This window comes from Neodiprion lecontei, chromosome 3 (assembly GCF_021901455.1).
Source record: "Neodiprion lecontei isolate iyNeoLeco1 chromosome 3, iyNeoLeco1.1, whole genome shotgun sequence".
NCBI classification, from domain to species: Eukaryota; Metazoa; Arthropoda; class Insecta; order Hymenoptera; family Diprionidae; genus Neodiprion; species Neodiprion lecontei.
The window spans coordinates 34741158-34757587 of NC_060262.1; the positions used below are offsets into that span (position 1 = coordinate 34741158).

A 16430-nucleotide genomic window follows, 5' to 3' on the forward strand; every position below is an offset into this window, starting at 1 on the left:
CTAATTTGGACAGATGTTCTATCTATATTATACTTATCTATCTTATTAGAAACAGCGATACCAGCAGTCAATAAACATCACGAGATAGGAGCCGACAGTGTGTCGGGAATTTCTATAGAGTATAGACATGTTTAATAAATCAGAAACTAGCTTGAGACGTTTTCCATAAAAACAAAACTCCACGGTGTACACACGCTTCGCGTTCACACATTGTCTAGTAAGTAAGTGAATCCTGACCTTCGACGTTAACGGATTCGATATCGGGCAGTGTAAACTGATAAAACACGTGCACCTAGATTAATTCAGTCACGCAGCGTCGCTTGCCGACACTGGATCGGTCTCAAAATTAATAATCTCATAAAATGTAAAATGTTACGGACGAGGGTTTTCCGAGTGTAGAATCAGTGCGGTAGATAAGAAAGTAAAACAAAGAGATGAATCAAAATATGCATCAGTGATTGAGTATATTTTAACAAAACTTTACACCTACCTGTCCTTTGAATAATGACGTCAAGTTGTACTCAGGCAGATCAGACTTCGTAGATTCAATTTAAACACTGAGTGTCTTGTTGTGTGGAATGCACAAAGTGCTATTCGACTAACGATTCACAGTTTTCATAAGATTGTGTGGCACGGTTTAAAGCAGGAACGGTTGTAACAATCGCATTTGTAAAGGGTGTTCAAAGGTTCAGATCCATTACGCCACAGGTAAAGATAGATAAGAATTCATACTCTAACGACAGTCAAGACTTATATAAGGCATCGCATGTTTCAAAAATGAGTTGTATAATGAGCCATTTACAGCGTGTAGTTACCTTGCGAATGTACACGATTGTTGCATTGTTTATTACACCAATGATTCTTCCATTTTTTTACGACGGAACATACTGTCAGAACGAGGCTTTGTATGGGTTCGAGTCGAGTTTGGAACGTAGAAATCACGTGGCACCGCTTATCACGGCGAAGAATGAAGCAGTTAAACCACCGGAACTGGTGAACAAGAAAAAGACAGTTTTGTATTGGACAAAAATGTTTTCGAGTAAAAATTTTCGCTTAAGCGTACACGACGAAAATCCTGACGTTTTCGCAAACTGTCCTGTCAGCTCTTGCATGGGAACAAGCGACCGAAATTATCAGCCCGTCCAGGAATTCGACGCTCTTCTATTTCACGGTCCGGAATTAAACGCCAGAGATTTGCCAAAAACAAGGTCACCAAATCAACGATACATATTCGCGGATTTCGAGACACAGGTCTTTCATCCGATACCGAAAAGATTAGAATTCAACAATTTTTTCAACTGGACAATGACTTACAGGAGAGATGGAGACATTATGCGGCCACACGCGATCTTCAGGAAAATTAGCACCAACGAGTTTATACCCCCCGACATTCCGGCACAGTGGTTGGACGTTTCCGACGGCAACGTGTCCGAGTCTACGCGTCTCTTGTTCAAGAAGAAATCGAAAATGGCCGCATGGTTCGTTTCTCATTGTTCGACGAACAGCAAGCGAGAGAACATCGTGAAGAAGTTGCAGAAATATGTGAAGGTAGACGTTTATGGCACGTGTGGAACATTGGAATGCCCGAAAGCCAAAGGAGCCGAATGTTACGAGCAATTGGAACAAGGATATTTCTTCTACCTGTCATTCGAGAACTCCTTGTGCCGTGATTACGTCACGGAAAAAGTGTACCGGATACTGGACTACGACGTGATACCCGTCGTTTACGGTGCGACAGACTACGAAACTTTTCTCCCGCCGAATTCCTACATCAACATCCTGGACTTTCCCTCGATCGAGGCACTCGCCAATTTCCTCACGGAACTGAGTCAGGACGAGGAGAGGTATCTGAGCTACTTCAAGTGGAGAAGTTTTTACAAAATGGTCACTGGGGATCCCCATATTATCGCTTGCGAGTTTTGCAAGATGCTCCATGAGCCAAATATGCCTAGACAGGTAATTGCCGACATATACGATTGGTGGGCCAAAGGATCGCAGTGTGTCCCACCGCCTGAAATCAACTAATAAAGTCATTGGTGATAATCAAAAAGATGTTATTGGTATGTGATGAGATAAAATAAGTATATGTAGATATATACTACAATAAAAAAAATCCGCGACGTACGTTTAGCATTGACATATTTATTAAATGAGTGAATCCTGTACTTAAACGTGAACAAATCCAATATCAGCCACTGAGAACTGATAAACCACGTGCACGTAGATTAAGTCAGTCACGCAGCGTCGCTTGTCGGCACTAGTTCGGTCTCAAAGGCAGTTCTCTCATAAGCTTGAAATGTTACGAATACGGGCTTTGGAAGTGCAAAGTCAGTGATGCAGATTAGGAAGTGCAAAAAAAATATTGATGAAGAAATTTACCAGTGGCGTAGCATATTTTAACAAATTTTTATAACTACCTCCCCGTTGAATAATTACATTAAGTTATAATCAGACATGTGAAAGTTCGTAAATCCAATTCAAAGATTAAGTATTTTGTTGTAACGTACAAAATGCCGTTCGGCTCATGATACAAGGATTTTATAAGACTGTAGGGCAGGTTTTAAAGTGAAAGAAAATGTAACTATTGCATTGTTATAGGACATCTGTTTAAACAAATAATCGATGTTTATTTAAATCCATTCTGCACGCTTCCATCAGTCTACCGGTTGAGATAGATAATTAGACTATAGACTCTAACGATAGTCAATATTTACATGACGCGTCACATACCTGAAAAATGAGTTGTACAATGAATTATTTGCAGCGTGTACTTACCTTGCGAATGTACATGATTGTTGGATTGTTCATTGTACCAATGATTATGGTATTTTTGTACGGCAGAACATATTGTCAGTACGAGGCTCCGTATGGGTTCGAGTCGAGTTTGGAACGTAGAAATCCCGTGGCACCGCTTACGGTAGTTAAGGATGAACCAGCCAAACCACCGGAAGTAATGAAGAAGAAAAAGACAGTTTTGTATTGGACAAAAATGTTTTCGAGTAAAAATTTTCGCTTAAGCGTACACGACGAAAATCCTGACGTTTTCGCAAACTGTCCTGTCAGCTCTTGCATGGGAACAAGCGACCGAAATTATCAGCCCGTCCAGGAATTCGACGCTCTTCTATTTCACGGTCCGGAATTAAACGCCAGAGATTTGCCAAAAACAAGGTCACCAAATCAACGATACATATTCGCGGATTTCGAGACACAAGTCTTTCATCCGATACCGAAAAGATTAGAATTCAACAATTTTTTCAACTGGACAATGACTTACAGGAGAGATGGAGACATTATGCGGCCACACGCGATCTTCAGGAAAATTAGCACCAACGAGTTTATACCCCCCGACATTCCGGCACAGTGGTTGGACGTTTCCGACGGCAACGTGTCCGAGTCTACGCGTCTCTTGTTCAAGAAGAAATCGAAAATGGCCGCATGGTTCGTTTCTCATTGTTCGACGAACAGCAAGCGAGAGAACATCGTGAAGAAGTTGCAGAAATATGTGAAGGTAGACGTTTATGGCACGTGTGGAACATTGGAATGCCCGAAAGCCAAAGGAGCCGAATGTTACGAGCAATTGGAACAAGGATATTTCTTCTACCTGTCATTCGAGAACTCCTTGTGCCGTGATTACGTCACGGAAAAAGTGTACCGGATACTGGACTACGACGTGATACCCGTCGTTTACGGTGCGACAGACTACGAAACTTTTCTCCCGCCGAATTCCTACATCAACATCCTGGACTTTCCCTCGATCGAGGCACTCGCCAATTTCCTCACGGAACTGAGTCAGGACGAGGAGAGGTATCTGAGCTACTTCAAGTGGAGAAGTTTTTACAAAATGGTCACTGGGGATCCCCATATTATCGCTTGCGAGTTTTGCAAGATGCTCCATGAGCCAAATATGCCTAGACAGGTAATTGCCGACATATACGATTGGTGGGCCAAAGGATCGCAGTGTGTCCCACCGCCTGAAATCAACTAATAAAGTCATTGGTGATAATCAAAAAGATGTTATTGGTATGTGATAAGATAAAATAAGTATAGATGTATACCATGTAATTGAAACAAAGATCTAATTTAGTGATATTAATGCTCACCTCACGCGTACCAAAGTCATAATTATATCATTTTTATCATTTATATTAAACTTGGACCTCACTGGAATCAACGACGCGAAACAAGCTCAAGTTGTCGAGATAATATTCAAAGGAGCAAGGCCCAGGTGTGTGGTCAAGTCTTGTAAGGTAATTTAAAGACACATAAATTAAGAAATTTAATCTGGTGTATTCAGTAATACATTACAACCAATAAGTGATAATTAACAATCACCATTCTCGTTTTCAACCTCTGATCTGCTCGCGACCAAATGAATAAGTAGCAGTAAGGACGAAGAAAGCAGCCTCGTACAAGGTTGCGACGACAATAAACCACGTTCTACGGAAGGAAACAATAACTGTCTGCTTCAACTGGATTCATTCTGTACCGTAACGTCATTTATTTTTCCATTCTCGTGCTCTTTTATTGCTTTTTTGTTTTCCGTCATTTATTTCAGATATGTGTATAATATTTTATACCAGGAAATTGTTGAAATAAAATGTTTGACACCTTCTGGAAAAATAGAAAAAAACCGGAATCACGGTAATGACCGTCGAATCTAACCTTATTTATAACTACACTACTTTTACACTCATTGATCGTATAAAATTCATACTTTATAACATTACTGGTTCATTGGGATATGATGTGATAACAAAACAACTAATTCGTCTGGAATTAAATTACTTGTAAATAAAAATAAACTAATCTATTCCAGACTGTCAGATATTAAATATGATTTGCAGTGATGTATAAAGTATAATTTAAAACTGAAATAGAGTAAAAACTGCTTTAGGGTGAAGAATAGTTTTATGTTTATCAGAAAATTTATTTCGTTCGGTAATAGCAGCTGCATTACGTAATCTGGTGTTCGGTTTGAGGAGAAATCCCTAATGAACATCTGATTTAAAAAAATGATAACGTTCCAACTGTTGCCACGTGGAGTTGTTGTAATCTTTTAATATGGTCCTTCGATGTGCTCGTTTTAAAAGTGTACTGATGTGCATTACATATAGACGGATCGACGACATTTCAAATCTTTAATAAATGTTTAACGTCACCGATAGCCTTGGATACACCTGTCTGTAAACGGCGATGCTTGATTGTACAGGTGAAAATGGGATATGTTTATATATGTAAGTTCTACCTAAATATATGTACATTGTATATATTAAGTTTGATAAGGCATCAAATGATAATTTGCCAAATTACGTTGGATTCTAAAGAAGGTATAATATTCAGTTTGAAATTACGATGGATTAATTACATGAGAAAAAAGAGGCAGGGTTTTGGGGATTTTGATACAGTCTTGGCCGTTTTAGGTAATCGAAAATCCCCTATTTATCAAGACAAATGTATTCTACAATAAAAAAAATCCGCGACGTACGTTTAGCATTGACATATTTATTAAATAAGTGAATCCTGTACTTAAACGTGAACAAATCCAATATCAGCCACTGAGAACTGATAAACCACGTGCACGTAGATTAAGTCAGTCACGCAGCGTCGCTTGTCGGCACTAGTTCGGTCTCAAAGGCAGTTCTCTCATAAGCTTGAAATGTTACGAATACGGGCTTTGGAAGTGCAAAGTCAGTGATGCAGATTAGGAAGTGCAAAAAAATATTGATGAAGAAATTTACCAGTGGCGTAGCATATTTTAACAAATTTTTATAACTACCTCCCCGTTGAATAATTACATTAAGTTATAATCAGACATGCGAAAGTTCGTAAATCCAATTCAAAGATTAAGGATTTTGTTGTAACGTACAAAATGCCGTTCGGCTCATGATACAAGGTTTTTATAAGACTGTAGGGCAGGTTTTAAAGTGAAAGAAAATGTAACTATTGCATTGTTATAGGACATCTGTTTAAACAAATAATCGATGTTTATTTAAATCCATTTTGCACGCTTCCATCAGTCTACCGGTTAAGATAGATAATTAGACTATAGACTCTAACGATAGTCAATATTTACATTAGGCATCACATACCTGAAAAATGAGTTGTACAATGAATCATTTGCAGCGTGTACTTACCTTGCGAATGTACATGATTGTTGGATTGTTCATTGTACCAATGATTATGGTATTTTTGTACGGCAGAACATATTGTCAGTACGAGGCTCCGTATGGGTTCGAGTCGAGTTTGGAACTTAGAAGTCCCGTGGCACCGCTTACGGTAGTTAAGGATGAACCAGCCAAACCACCGGAAGTAATGAAGAAGAAAAAGACAGTTTTGTATTGGACAAAAATGTTTTCGAGCAAAAATTTTTACCTTAGTGAACGTGGGGTAGATGGTGACATTTTTGCAAACTGTCCTGTCAGCTTTTGCATGGGAACAAACGACCGAAATTATCAACCCGTCGAGGAATTCGACGCTCTTTTGTTCCACGGTCCGGAATTGAACGCGAAAGATCTACCGAAAACAAGATCAGCAAATCAACGCTACATTTTCATGGATTCGGAGACTCAGGTTTTCCATCCAGTACCAAACAGACCAGAATTCAATAATTTTTTCAACTGGACAATGGCTTACAGGAGAGATGCAGATATCATGAGGCCGTATGGGATCTTCAGGAAACTTGATACCAACGAAGTTATACCTCCATATATTCCGGCACAGTGGTTGAACGTCTCCGACGGTAACGTGTCCGAATCCACGAGTCTCTTGTTCAAAAAGAAGTCGAAAATGAGCGCGTGGTTCGTCTCTCATTGTGGGACGAACAGTAAGCGAGAGGACATTGCGAGAAAGTTACAGGAATACGTGACGGTTGACATTTATGGAAAGTGTGGTAAATTTCAGTGTTCGAGAGCCAATGAGGACGAATGTTACGAGCAATTGGAACAAGGATATTTCTTCTACCTGTCGTTCGAGAACTCGATGTGTCGTGATTACATCACGGAAAAAGTGTACCGGATACTGGACTACGACGTGATACCCGTCGTTTACGGTGCGGCTGACTACGAAACTTTTCTGCCGCCGAATTCCTACATCAACGTCAAGGATTTTCCCTCGATCGAGGCACTCGCCACCTTCCTCAGGGAACTGAGTCAGGACGAGGAGAGGTATCTGAGCTACTTCAAATGGAAAAGTTTTTACAAAGTTGACACCAAAAAGCACTATATCGTTTGTGAGTTTTGCAAGGCCCTCCATGATCCGTATTTGCCGAGACAGGTTATTGCCAACATATACGACTGGTGGGCTAAAGGATCGCAGTGTGTCCCACCCTTGGAAATTAACTAATCGAATGAACAGTGCCAATTAGGAAGATTTCTGTGGTAAATGTTTAAATTATTGTTATATGAGTTAGTTGGTGTAGTCCGACGTGAAAGAGAAATAACAGTCTTTCGAAAAAAATTACGTTAAATTGTACAACGAACTATGATTTAGAACGGAATACCGTAAACGTGTTCGGTAACTAACCATTAAGTCTTGTTGGATATTATTCGGAACTTTTTTGACACGTAGCTGAGAAACAATATTTTACATTCATAATTTAGATAAGTATTAACACTAACGACCACGATTCAGTTCTACAGGATTATTTCGTAAGTTGTGCGCGTTGTTTTTCATCAATTTAGATTTATCTACATGTATAAAAAAAAGGTTGATCTGCTATTTTACGATTTTGGGATGTGATGTTAGAACAATCGATTCGTCTGGAATAAAATGACCTTTAAGTAAAAATTAATGAATCTACCCCAGACGAATAGACCTTTCTGACTAGTCACCTCACATCAATTTTTTTGGATCTATAGGTGTATTTGAAAAATAAAAATAGTCCAATGCTAATCCGGGATAAAGAATAATTTCATTCGGAATAAAAGATTTATTTTATGCAATCAGGGTACCAGTATGATGTAGTCTCATGTTCAATTCTAGGATAGGAATCTTCAATTAATATCTAATTTAAGGCAATGGTAACGTTCCAGCTGTCATGATGTGGAATTCTTGTGGTCTAAGAGAATTCTGGTTGCTCAAGAGATCACCTACATTATAGCAACGTATGCTGTTAATCACGTGTACTTTAATAGCAAGCTCATGGAATTCCTTGGAAACTAGGCTCACGTAAGCACTGATCGGTTGTCCACCAACCGTAAATATCGTCTATTATCATAGGCGATTGAGCGACTTCGTGCAATTTCTTACAAAGTTTGCACACGGTATAATGTTCGGGTCTGAGTTCGACATTATAGTAATTTTTCCACTTAAAAAAGTTCAAATATCGCTCCGGGTTCTGGCTGACGACCCAAAGGTAATCGGCCAGTGCCTCAGGACTGGAAAAGTCCTGTATATCAATGTAAGAACCAGGAGGTAACACGCTGGCGTAATCGGCTGCTCCATAGACGACAGGTACAACATTATACCGAAGGAATTTGAAAGCTTTTTCTGTTATGTAGTCTCTGCAGAGAGAATTTTCCATGGCAAGATAAAAGTAATAATCTCTTTCAACCATCTCAAAACAATCAGTTTCCTCTTGATCACACTTAAGGGATCCACAGTCCCCGAAAATGTCTACTGGTATGTGCTGTTTCAAGGCTTGCACGTAGACTTCCCTTTTACTGGAGGTAAAGCAATTGGACACAAACCAAGAGACCATTTTTGTTTTTCCCTGTACCTTCCGTCGGGTTTCCTCGGGAATGGTACCCTCGGAAACGTTCCTCCATGTAACTGGAATATGAGGAGGAACGTACTCCATTAAGTCGGTCACTTTAACAACACCGTACGGTCTCATCAGCGTCGAGTCTCTTCGATAAGTCATTGTCCAATTGAAGAAGTTTCTGTATATCTGGTTATCCGGGATTGGGTGAAACACCTGAGTCTCCAAATTGAGGAACACGTAGCGCTGATGGGGGGACCTTTGCTGCGGCAAGTCATTAGCCTTGATGTCTAATGCATGGAAGATGATCATGTCGAAGTCTTGCACGTTCAGAGCTGTCCTGTTGTTCGTAGCAACGCACTTCCACACGGCACACGAGGCGAAGATATCCCCATCCCCAAAATCCATGTTGTCGCTTTCCCACATCTTCGTCCAGTACAAAATCGTCTTGGTGTTTGTCTCGTGGACGGAAGAGGCCGCCCTGTCGACGAGTCGCTCTTCCTGATGATGTGAGAATCTCACCTCCTTATCGCATGACCGTGTCTCGCTAATGTGTCTACCTAATATCCAGAATATAATTACCGGAACTGATATCAGCAGAATCAAAAGGTATAATTTAACGGACACTCTTCGATTCAATGACATGATTTCGCGCACTTGATATTTTTCAAATATTTCAAAAACCGTAATTATTTAGGTTTGAAAAAACTCCAGTCTAGCCACAGCTACTATGTACATTTCATCTACAACACGAGATTTTCAGTGGCATTGCTAGCACTACACCGTGTCAAGCAGTCCAATAATAGGTGGAGAGGACGTCTTAAAAAATTTACATGCAATAAAACAGTACGTGCCGGCAGTGTGTTCCACGTGTAGCGTACTAAAATTGGTTGATACAGGTGTATATGTGTACATTGGAGAACTTGCTGAGATAATTTCCAGCACGTTCGCGTACCCGCCTATCATTTCAAATTGGGCACCTTCTAGCTGATAAGATATCATGCAGGCATGATAATATTAGTAACGGCTGTCAATGACGAATCCCACGTCGTACTATGTATAATAAATCAATTTATGAAGCACAAATGCGTACCAGACCAATTCAGTCAATCTCTACTAAATAACATATAACTTTGCATATGTTTAAAAAATTACGTAGCACAAATTTTTGAAAGGTGGAAGCACCCTACAGTATCAAATTTCTTTGGATATATACAAGGCGATTATACTGATTATCTATCGACAGATTGGTCCGTCATTTGATATACCATAATGATTAATGCGCGTGCGCTAAAATTTGAGAGCAATTGTATGTCAGGGTGACCAACAGTCATAAATTCAGATAACAGGTCGCCGTGATGTATGTAACCCCAATAATTTTGATAGCTGTCGATGTTGAACACACTACCGGTGCCAACTGTCAAAAGCTTTGAGGTTACGTTCGTGATGTTTGGTCACCCTGACAAACAACTGTTTACGGATTGTAGCGCATGCGTATTAAACCATAGCAAACGACGGACCATTCTGTCGATAGATAATCACTCTGTATATGGCTGACAATGAATTGATTTCATTCGTGTCTCTCGTCTATGCACTTTCAAAACATGGCAAAGTCAGTTCCGTTTATTGAGTAAGTGCGATGCACACATGACATCGAGAAGTATGCAGCACAAGGAAGGATAGGGAGCGTCCGGAAACTACGTAATCGGTTTGACGTGGGGAGGGGGGGGTACAGAAATTATGACGTCACATGCGAAAGGTGCTGCGGCTCGGGACTAGTGTGGATCCTATCACAGGTAATAGATAAAGTTTCTGTACTGCATATACTTCCTCTCATTATCCTATTTTTTAAAAATTTTGTGTCAAGCGGAGGGTCAAAAACCGTCAAAATCCGATGACGTAACTTATGGACGCTCCCTTATGAGTATATGTCTCACGGAACACAATGCTTACTCCACTACATGCCCAGGCCCTTTCGAGGAGTTGTTTCAACAAATTATGAAGGACCAGACTCGCAGTATTCATCAAGTTTGGTTAAGTTCACTAAGCACGTAAACTCTGCAGAACCGCGGCTAATTGTAAGACAATCAGCCCTACAAGTTTAACGGCCCCAACGCTATTGGGCCGTTGAGACCTAAAGGCGATCAACTTAAGTGCTTTTCTCGACTGGACGAGCTCGAACCACTTCATTATTTACGTCAGTCAAGGACTCACTAAAGCAAAGAGCAAGCGACTGGTACATTCGCCTGGAAAAAAATTGTTCTAGTTAATCTACATTAATCGACAATTCTTATTCAATGTCTCGACTGGTCAGCATGCCTTGATTTCATTTTTATACATATTTCGGACACGTAACGTAGTTTATTATCTACAAATTATGAATCGACGCTCAAAATTGTGGTGTTGTAACAAAAACTATACTCTAGCCTCAGACTTTGATCAGATATACAGATTATGATAGAAATCCAAGTACTTTTTATACGTGAATTTAATTTTCAATTTGAAAACGACCGTTTACTTTACGGTTATCGTGTTACATCCAGCCACGTCTTCAGCTGACGCAAATAAAAAAAAAAACGAAAAAAAAGTCTTTGCGTAAAGAAAAGTTTACAGGCTTCGCACAAGATTGGCTTTTGATGAGTTTCAGTATGGTCTATGGATCTCAGTTACCTAGAATAAACAAAGCAAAAAAGTTACCCTTCACTTTGCACTCTGTTTTCCGTAAAGTTATAGACTCACAATCAGTCATAATAATGTTTCAGATCAATTTAGGCACATTCTTAGTCGCGTAATACAAGTATGAAACTACAGTAACGGTTACATGTGAAAATCAATTTAATAACTCCTGCACTTCACGATAAGTAGCACTTTATTCAAACACTTGTACAGTTATAATTTTTTTGTTATAGATCACAATAGGACAAGAAAATGAATACATAAGAAGCGTTTTTTAATTGCTCAGTTCATCGACGATGCCTGGATCACTTTAGTGCCGTTGGTGGTTTCAGATAAGCGGCAGCTTCGCACGGAGAATCTTCGCAAGCACTCTTGTCCGTAGTTTTATTTTTCTGCTTCGCACCTCTGGACCGGCACTTATTATGATCTAAATTGTCATCGTCTTCGTGAGGACAGGTTATCTTGCGCCGCTTTTTAGGTGTTTTGTGCCTAGCTTTCTTACCGACCTTTGCCAGACACCTTGTCGGCCCTACGTCAATGGCATTGGCAATTCGGATAGGATTAACAACGAACTCGCTGCATTCGGTAGAAGCGATGGTCAGCGTAAGGACGTGCATAAACTTGAGGAAGCATGTCGTTCTGATGAGATAAATCACGCCACCGCCATACTGGAAAAGTGGTGGACCTGTCGAGTGAACGTCGCACATGTAATATGCGCCGCAGAACTTGAAGACACAAACGCAAGTGCTTTCACACGTCACAACACCGAACGGATGCTCCAAGAACATGTCCTGCAAGGTCGCCCACAGTGAGTTCGACGACTTGAGGTACAGACGACCTGTGACACCGGGCAGCAAGGTACCTTGAAATATCGTCTCTCCGATTTTAACATTTTTCGCCAGATATCGGTCCCAGTTTTCGACGTCCGCATACTCCGGCCTCTTCGCTTTCAACTCCGCCTCGAGTGTGCTGATCGTGTAATACTTATCCCCGCACATTACTATCGCGTCAAGAGTCTTGGGACTCCAGTACTCCGGTGCGGTGATTCGCGTCATGCCGGCGCAGACGATGTAGCAGGCGTAGGTCTGTTTACCGCGGTGTTCAGCAGGAAAGAGTGCCTGGGTGGGGTGGATCTCACCCCACAGAGAGAACAGCTTGTAAGGTTCTTCGACGTAGAATTGGTGCCAACGCAACTTTCCCGTAACGACGTTTTCTCGAACCATTTTCTTTCTCGAACTCGGACAACGTATCCACGTAATTTTAAACTGTTTCAACCAGCCGGGATTCTCCGTTTTATCAGTGTCTTCGATTCCGTCGCACCAGTTCACGGTGTCCAACGGGTCGTATGGACAGGCTTCGATTTGCTTCTGCACGATCGGGCGCATCATCGGTTTCGGTGCTTGGCGCTCGAGCAGCTTGGTGTTTATCAACTCATACTTGTTATATATAACTTGGAATATCTGAACGGTAAATACGTCTTGCTTGGGCTCATCTTTCGCTGGCTCTCCTTTCTCTCCATTGTCAACATCGCCTTCCTCGCCTGTTTTATCCTCGCCAGCTGGTCCACTGTCAGTGTTTTTCACGTCAGGTTTTGGTGTTTCGTAAACGTATGCCCTCAGCAATAGAATCATCAAGTGTCTTCTCAGAGCGTCCCGACTGCAAAACTTGACGATAGAAGCATACCCGGTGTCATCCCAAAATCCAGTATCATCGCAGCGGTAAGGATTGTACAAATACCAGAACAAACCTTCTTTCCAGAATGCAAGGCAATACCTAGATGTCCTGAAAATGCAGTTCTGATACTGAAAAGGCAACTTGTCAAACCATTTTTCAATTTCCTTTGTCCCCTTGTGAACCGGAGCTGTCTGTTGGTCTCGCGTTTTTTCAACTCCAATTTTACTCTCCGCCTTAACAAAATCTTTTCGCTCAATTTCAGTCACACGACCATGGTTGGATTCGACGTAATCCCAATCAACGTCACTGACCCGTGGAATATCCTTCATCTCTTGGACTAATTCGATCCCAATGCAGTACGTGTAATTGTAAACGGCAACCTCGTCCAGTTTCTGTATTCCAACGTGTTTCACGTTGATGTTACCCATGTGTGTAAAGAGGCTCCATCCTCTGTCGTAAATGTAATCAATGTTACCACTCCAAGCATACTTGTATCTCAACTGCGTTTTCACTAGAAGAGCAACAACTGCCTGATAAAAACACCACTTCCAAGTCTTCTCGCGTACTCTCAGCACATCCAACTCTGGCAGATGCATGCCTTTCAGACCGCGTAGACAAATGTTTGCGTAAATTCTGTTGCCTTTTTTCTTCGAGACAATTTCAGTTAAGATGTAATCCCCGCTGACCAAACCGCGATTAGGACCAACGGCTCGATCAACCATTGGAGGATTCGCTCTCGGTGATGGACACGTCGGTGGGATTCTGGCATGCCAAAGTTCCTTGTGAGTGGCAAAGTCGTCCTTCGGTTCAGGGGACGCATTGTCTTCCGGGTTCGACTCAACACACGGTTCTCCAAACTTCCTTTTCTTTTTCGATGGGTCAGGTTTTGAGGCCGGCTTTTTACATGGCCAAACACCCGGCCAGCGGCCACTATCCGTTTTTGACACTAACGGTGCTTCGTCGGGAATGAAGCAGCTCATGTCAACCTACAGTTTAGGACGTTCATTGTCAAGCCATCCGAAAAGGTAATCAGAAACCTTCTGTCTATCCGAAAGTGATTCCAAGGTTACTTACTGGAGGATTGTCCCGCATTCTGTCCCATACTTGGACATTTTCTTCGGGCTTCAATCGGTTTGGAAGTTTTGTTCTCTGACCTTGATTGAACATGTTTATTGGGTATCCTTTAGGGATGAATTCCTCTTCTAATTCCACAAAAGGTAGGTCAGGTAGATCTGCAGGTTGCCTCAAGTGTAGTTTGTCCTTAGCTTCCAATTCTTTTTCTTTTCTCATATAACTGTGCAATTTAACATTGCCGTGATGAATTTCAATATCTTTTCTCATCTGACATCTCGCAGTTTAAATGAAACGGTACGTAAGAAATAGTAGCTAACAAAAACATATATTGGAGTATGAAATGATATTTCAAGCTGGTGAAATTGGTCAATACGTACGTATTTATGTACACTCTCCATAAATCGTCATCGGGTTCCTTAATTTTTTCCTCCGTCTTTTCGGCATTTTCGTCTTTCTCTGTGTCGCTCATCTTCACTTTGTACACATTGACGTTAAATCAAGAATAAATATTATACACTGACTAGAAAAGTTCGAGGTTATCCTCAAGAATCCAACTGACTATTAATTGTCATTCAATTCTAATCAGACGAAGCTGCCAATACTCAACTCCGAACTGGATGAAGCTTGTTATTTCGGAGTGAAAGTATCACTTGTAAATTTGTGGATGGAAATAAAGTGTGCCAAAAAAATAAATGTCGCGTCCGAGAAACGTTGCGGACACGAAAATACAAGCCACGGAAATCGTGTGACTTGTGAAAACGAAGACAAACGATAGTAAGACAAAGGAACGGCCATGTTTTGAACCCCATGCCAGAAGTAATGTTGTTAGTAAGTATTGTTAATAGTGAATATTTCAACAAACCGAACGCAGCTGAATATTCAACGTTATTCAATACTATGAAACTTTTACAGAGTACTTGCTTGTGAAGTGAGAATAATTAAGGTCGCGCGGGCTTAGCGTGGAAAATAAGTTAACCAACACTCGTTTGACTCGAGTATATACTACGTTTCGTTATGTGATTTTGTAATTATTTTCCTCCTCACTCAACGAAGCCCCACAGCGAAGGCAATCTCGCCCGAAGCCATTTCTCGACGCAAGATTTTCAAAGTGTTTATAAAATTACCGCGATACAAGGTAGAAGTAACTTGAAACCCTACGACGCCGCGCATATTGAGATCATTTGGATTTTACTCCCGCGCGTGGAGCGGCGGTTAGAAAAGCAGGGAATAAACGTACCTGCAGGGGGAACCTTTTTCGCGCCGAAGTCTTAGCGTCAATTCGCTAACCCTTTTAGTGCTCTCTCTGGAATCCCAAACCGTCCAGGGGACGTTAATGTTTTCTATACACAAATGCAGGGTGCACGATGGCTGCGAGAGCCGTCTCAGGGTAAAAAACATTCTTCGAAACCTATTCCTTCATTAGGTTTATACGTTGCGCGTAATACTAAAAGCTAAAACGTTTTCAGGTATAAATGAAATGCAAAATTTCATCAACGTTTTTATTAACTTTTAATTACAACCGTTGCGATCGTCGATGCAGGAAGCTTCGGCTTGTAATAATTCGTGCAGTCAATTTTAAAAGTGCCATGTCGCTGCTTCGGTCAGCTTCAATACTTGCGGGTCGATTGATCAAACAGGTTTCTGATTTTGTTTCGATCGAATCCGAGACCCGATTAAAGAGAAACGAGAAATCCGTTTTCAATCTTTACGCTCCACGCCTCCCCAGGCTCTCACGAATATCCCCCGGGAATCCGAACAGGGATACGTACAACGTTGAGCCCGGAGTGGTGGCTGAGTTTCTAACAAAGTTTGTCTAAGTCAAGCGTAGCGGGCAAGTCGAACCGAGGAAAGCGAAGATCAAGACAATTCGCGATGAAAATTTAATGAAATAGGTACAACCTTAGTTCCCGATCCGCAAACTCTGGGAACCCGGTTTCACCGCCAACTGGTGCACTTGCGATTACGCTCCTTCGGTAAACCTGAGAAATCCTTACAACTGGAGACCCACAGGGTTCCGATACCTCCCCTCAGTATGCCTGTGGGATTTTTTTTACATTCCCGTGCTCTCTGACAATAATTAAGCACCGTCTGTTACCCGTAATGCCTGTGAACTGACACAAATGTGAATTATATTTTGCGACTACAGCGTGCAGGATTCGTTTCGGCTTACGAGAGGGGTTGGGGAGGAGGGGTTGTATTGCGGTGGGGGATCAGAATCGCAAAACAAACAGTACATTACACGCAATAACGCACAACAGTAGCCGGCGGGCATCAGGGATATAATATTTCCATCGCTGTATGTGCAGCT

General features: G+C 41.3%; 4 protein-coding genes across 4 annotated transcripts; 3 read left to right on the forward strand and 1 right to left on the reverse strand.

The window, feature by feature from the left end:
• The first annotated feature begins 336 nt into the window (after nucleotides 1–336).
• On the forward strand, nucleotides 337–2129 carry LOC124293479 (alpha-(1,3)-fucosyltransferase C-like). The gene is made up of 2 exons (XM_046734397.1): nucleotides 337–1208; nucleotides 1317–2129. The coding sequence occupies exons 1-2, from the start codon at nucleotides 778–780 to the stop codon at nucleotides 2023–2025; spliced, it is 1140 nt and encodes a 379-aa protein (XP_046590353.1). The 5' UTR covers nucleotides 337–777; the 3' UTR covers nucleotides 2026–2129.
• A 692-nt stretch (nucleotides 2130–2821) lies between these two features.
• On the forward strand, nucleotides 2822–3985 carry LOC107226087 (alpha-(1,3)-fucosyltransferase C-like). The gene has a single exon (XM_015666772.2). The coding sequence runs from the start codon at nucleotides 2822–2824 to the stop codon at nucleotides 3983–3985; it is 1164 nt and encodes a 387-aa protein (XP_015522258.2).
• A 2111-nt stretch (nucleotides 3986–6096) lies between these two features.
• LOC107226086 (alpha-(1,3)-fucosyltransferase C) lies at nucleotides 6097–8145 on the forward strand. The gene has a single exon (XM_015666771.2). The coding sequence runs from the start codon at nucleotides 6097–6099 to the stop codon at nucleotides 7339–7341; it is 1245 nt and encodes a 414-aa protein (XP_015522257.2). The 3' UTR covers nucleotides 7342–8145.
• On the reverse strand, nucleotides 8138–9602 carry LOC124293480 (alpha-(1,3)-fucosyltransferase C-like). Its single transcript, XM_046734398.1, has one exon. It carries the CDS (start codon nucleotides 9341–9343, stop codon nucleotides 8138–8140), a length of 1206 nt encoding a protein of 401 aa, XP_046590354.1. The 5' UTR covers nucleotides 9344–9602.
• Between the last annotated feature and the right edge of the window lie 6828 nt (nucleotides 9603–16430).

What these genes read in the sequence shown, in the direction of transcription:
- LOC107226086 (XM_015666771.2), top strand. Translation starts at nt 6,097, where the DNA reads ATGAGTTGTACAATGAATCATTTGCAGCGTGTACTTACCTTGCGAATG.
- LOC124293479 (XM_046734397.1), top strand. Translation starts at nt 778, where the DNA reads ATGAGTTGTATAATGAGCCATTTACAGCGTGTAGTTACCTTGCGAATG. An exon ending in AGAGATTTGCCAAAAACAAG is followed by an intron (nt 1,209 to 1,316) that starts GTCACCAAATCA and finishes AATGACTTACAG; the next exon opens with GAGAGATGGAGACATTATGC.
- LOC124293480 (XM_046734398.1), bottom strand. Translation starts at nt 9,343, where the DNA reads ATGTCATTGAATCGAAGAGTGTCCGTTAAATTATACCTTTTGATTCTG.
- LOC107226087 (XM_015666772.2), top strand. Translation starts at nt 2,822, where the DNA reads ATGGTATTTTTGTACGGCAGAACATATTGTCAGTACGAGGCTCCGTAT.